This window comes from Sorex fumeus, unplaced genomic scaffold (genome assembly GCF_029834395.1).
Source record: "Sorex fumeus unplaced genomic scaffold, SorFum_2.1 ptg000131l, whole genome shotgun sequence".
Lineage (NCBI taxonomy): Eukaryota > Metazoa > Chordata > Mammalia > Eulipotyphla > Soricidae > Sorex > Sorex fumeus.
This window is the reverse complement of record NW_026606188.1, coordinates 3,584,301-3,586,045: the sequence shown is the minus strand read 5'-3', so window position 1 is coordinate 3,586,045 and position 1,745 is coordinate 3,584,301. Positions and strand designations below refer to the sequence as shown.

The 1,745-nt window shown below is 37.3% G+C and overlaps 1 protein-coding gene across 1 annotated transcript; it reads left to right on the top strand.

The window, feature by feature from the left end:
* Nucleotides 1–1,205: 1,205 nt before the first annotated feature.
* LOC130015775 (elongin-C-like) lies at nucleotides 1,206–1,524 on the top strand. Its single transcript, XM_056106547.1, has one exon. It carries the CDS (start codon nucleotides 1,234–1,236, stop codon nucleotides 1,522–1,524), a length of 291 nt encoding a protein of 96 aa, XP_055962522.1. The 5' UTR covers nucleotides 1,206–1,233.
* Nucleotides 1,525–1,745: the final 221 nt, after the last annotated feature.

Below are 1,745 nucleotides of genomic sequence, written 5' to 3'. Positions count from 1 at the left end.
GTGAGTACTGTGAATGGCAGAATATTCCACTATTCGATTCTCAATATTATAAGTGCGCCTTGATTCAAACATGATCTTATGAGGTCTTGCTCTATATACTTTCATTTTTTTGACAACCAACTGTTTTCTTATGATCACAGTCCTAACCTCTGGCTTAGTGCTGGACTCACATGATGCGTCTCTCCACATGGCACGTTTGGGGATTTCAGCATTCAGTTTTCAGCATGAGCCTTGTGGACCATGCTGAATTTTATTAGTGAACACCTGATAATTGAATACAGAAACCTCTGAGATATTCTTGATTTTGTTTTCCTCTTCATAGTTTTCGACACTCAGAATTGTTGCTTTAATCTGTTAAAAAGATTTTTAAAGTTAATTTTATTTTTATACAGTTGTTCACAATATTTGAGTACATTTAATATTCAAACACCAATACACCACCATCACACCTTCTCACCACCGTATTTCAAATGTTTCCATCCCAAACCTAAAACCTTGCCCTAATGCAGAGCCAAAAATTTACTTTTGCAGTGCTTATTATGAATAATTCACTAAAAATGATCTAAAAATTGTTTCTTAGAGAAAAGTATGTCATGGTGGTTGTATTTCATCAGGAGCCATGAAGCACTTCTATAACAGATTAGTAACACGTTGTTAAGGTTTAGCCTTGTGTGCATATCTGTCTGTCCATCTATCTTTCTGTATAAAATATATTTCCCTTAAGATTGGTTTCCTTCTGTTCTATTGTATTTTTTAATGAATCACCATCACATTCAGTTACGGATTTGCAAACTTTCGTGACTATGTTTCGGTCATAAAATGATCGAGTACGCATCTCTCTACCAATGCCTATTCTCCACCACTAATGTTTCCAGTATCCCTCCTGCCACCCCCACACAATCTCTCCCACCTGTCTTTATGGCAAACACATTCCCTTTACTCTCTCTCCTTTTGGTGTTATGCTTTGCAATGCATATAGCAAGTGGCCTTCATGGTTGCTCTATAGTTTACTTTCAGCAGGAATCTAACATCCCGAGTGAGCCCTCCAAGAATCATTTAAATTGTGGTCCCTTCTTGGCAGAGCGCGGGCGCGGGTGTGGCGGCTGTAGTGGCTGTGGTGGCTGCAGAGCTGACAAGAAACTCCTAAATTTCCTCTGGGATGAAGTAGAATTTCTTAAGAACATAATTGATGCAGAAGAGAAAACCTATGGTGGATGTGAAGGCCCTGATGCTATGTATGTCAAATTAATATCCTCTGATGGCCATGAGTTTATTGTAAAAAGAGAACATGCGTTAACATCAGGAACAATAAAAGCCATGTTGAGGGGCCCAGGTCAGTTTCCTGAAAATGAAACCAATGAAGTCAATTGTAGAGAGATCCCTTCACATGTGCTATCCAAAGTGTGCATGTATTTCACATACAAGGTTCCTTACACTAACAGCTCCACCGAGATTCCTGAATTCTCAATATCACCTGAAATTGCACTGGAATGGCTGATGGCTGCAAATTTCCTAGATTGTTAAATAAAATAAATTATAATAAACTGTTAACATTTTTCAGTATTTAATACCCTTAGTTCAGTTAGTAACTTTTCATATATAGCATGTTGCCTGTGTGTAATTGAACTTTTAATGTTCATTGCCAAACAGATTATCTTCTGTTTTTTTTGCATAGGAATCAGAACTGACATTTGTTTGCTACATCAGTAAACTAAGGACATCTTCAAAAACTGAGAAATAAACTA

Coding starts and splice junctions, on each gene's coding strand:
- LOC130015775 (XM_056106547.1), top strand. CDS start 1,234: ATGTATGTCAAATTAATATCCTCTGATGGCCATGAGTTTATTGTAAAA.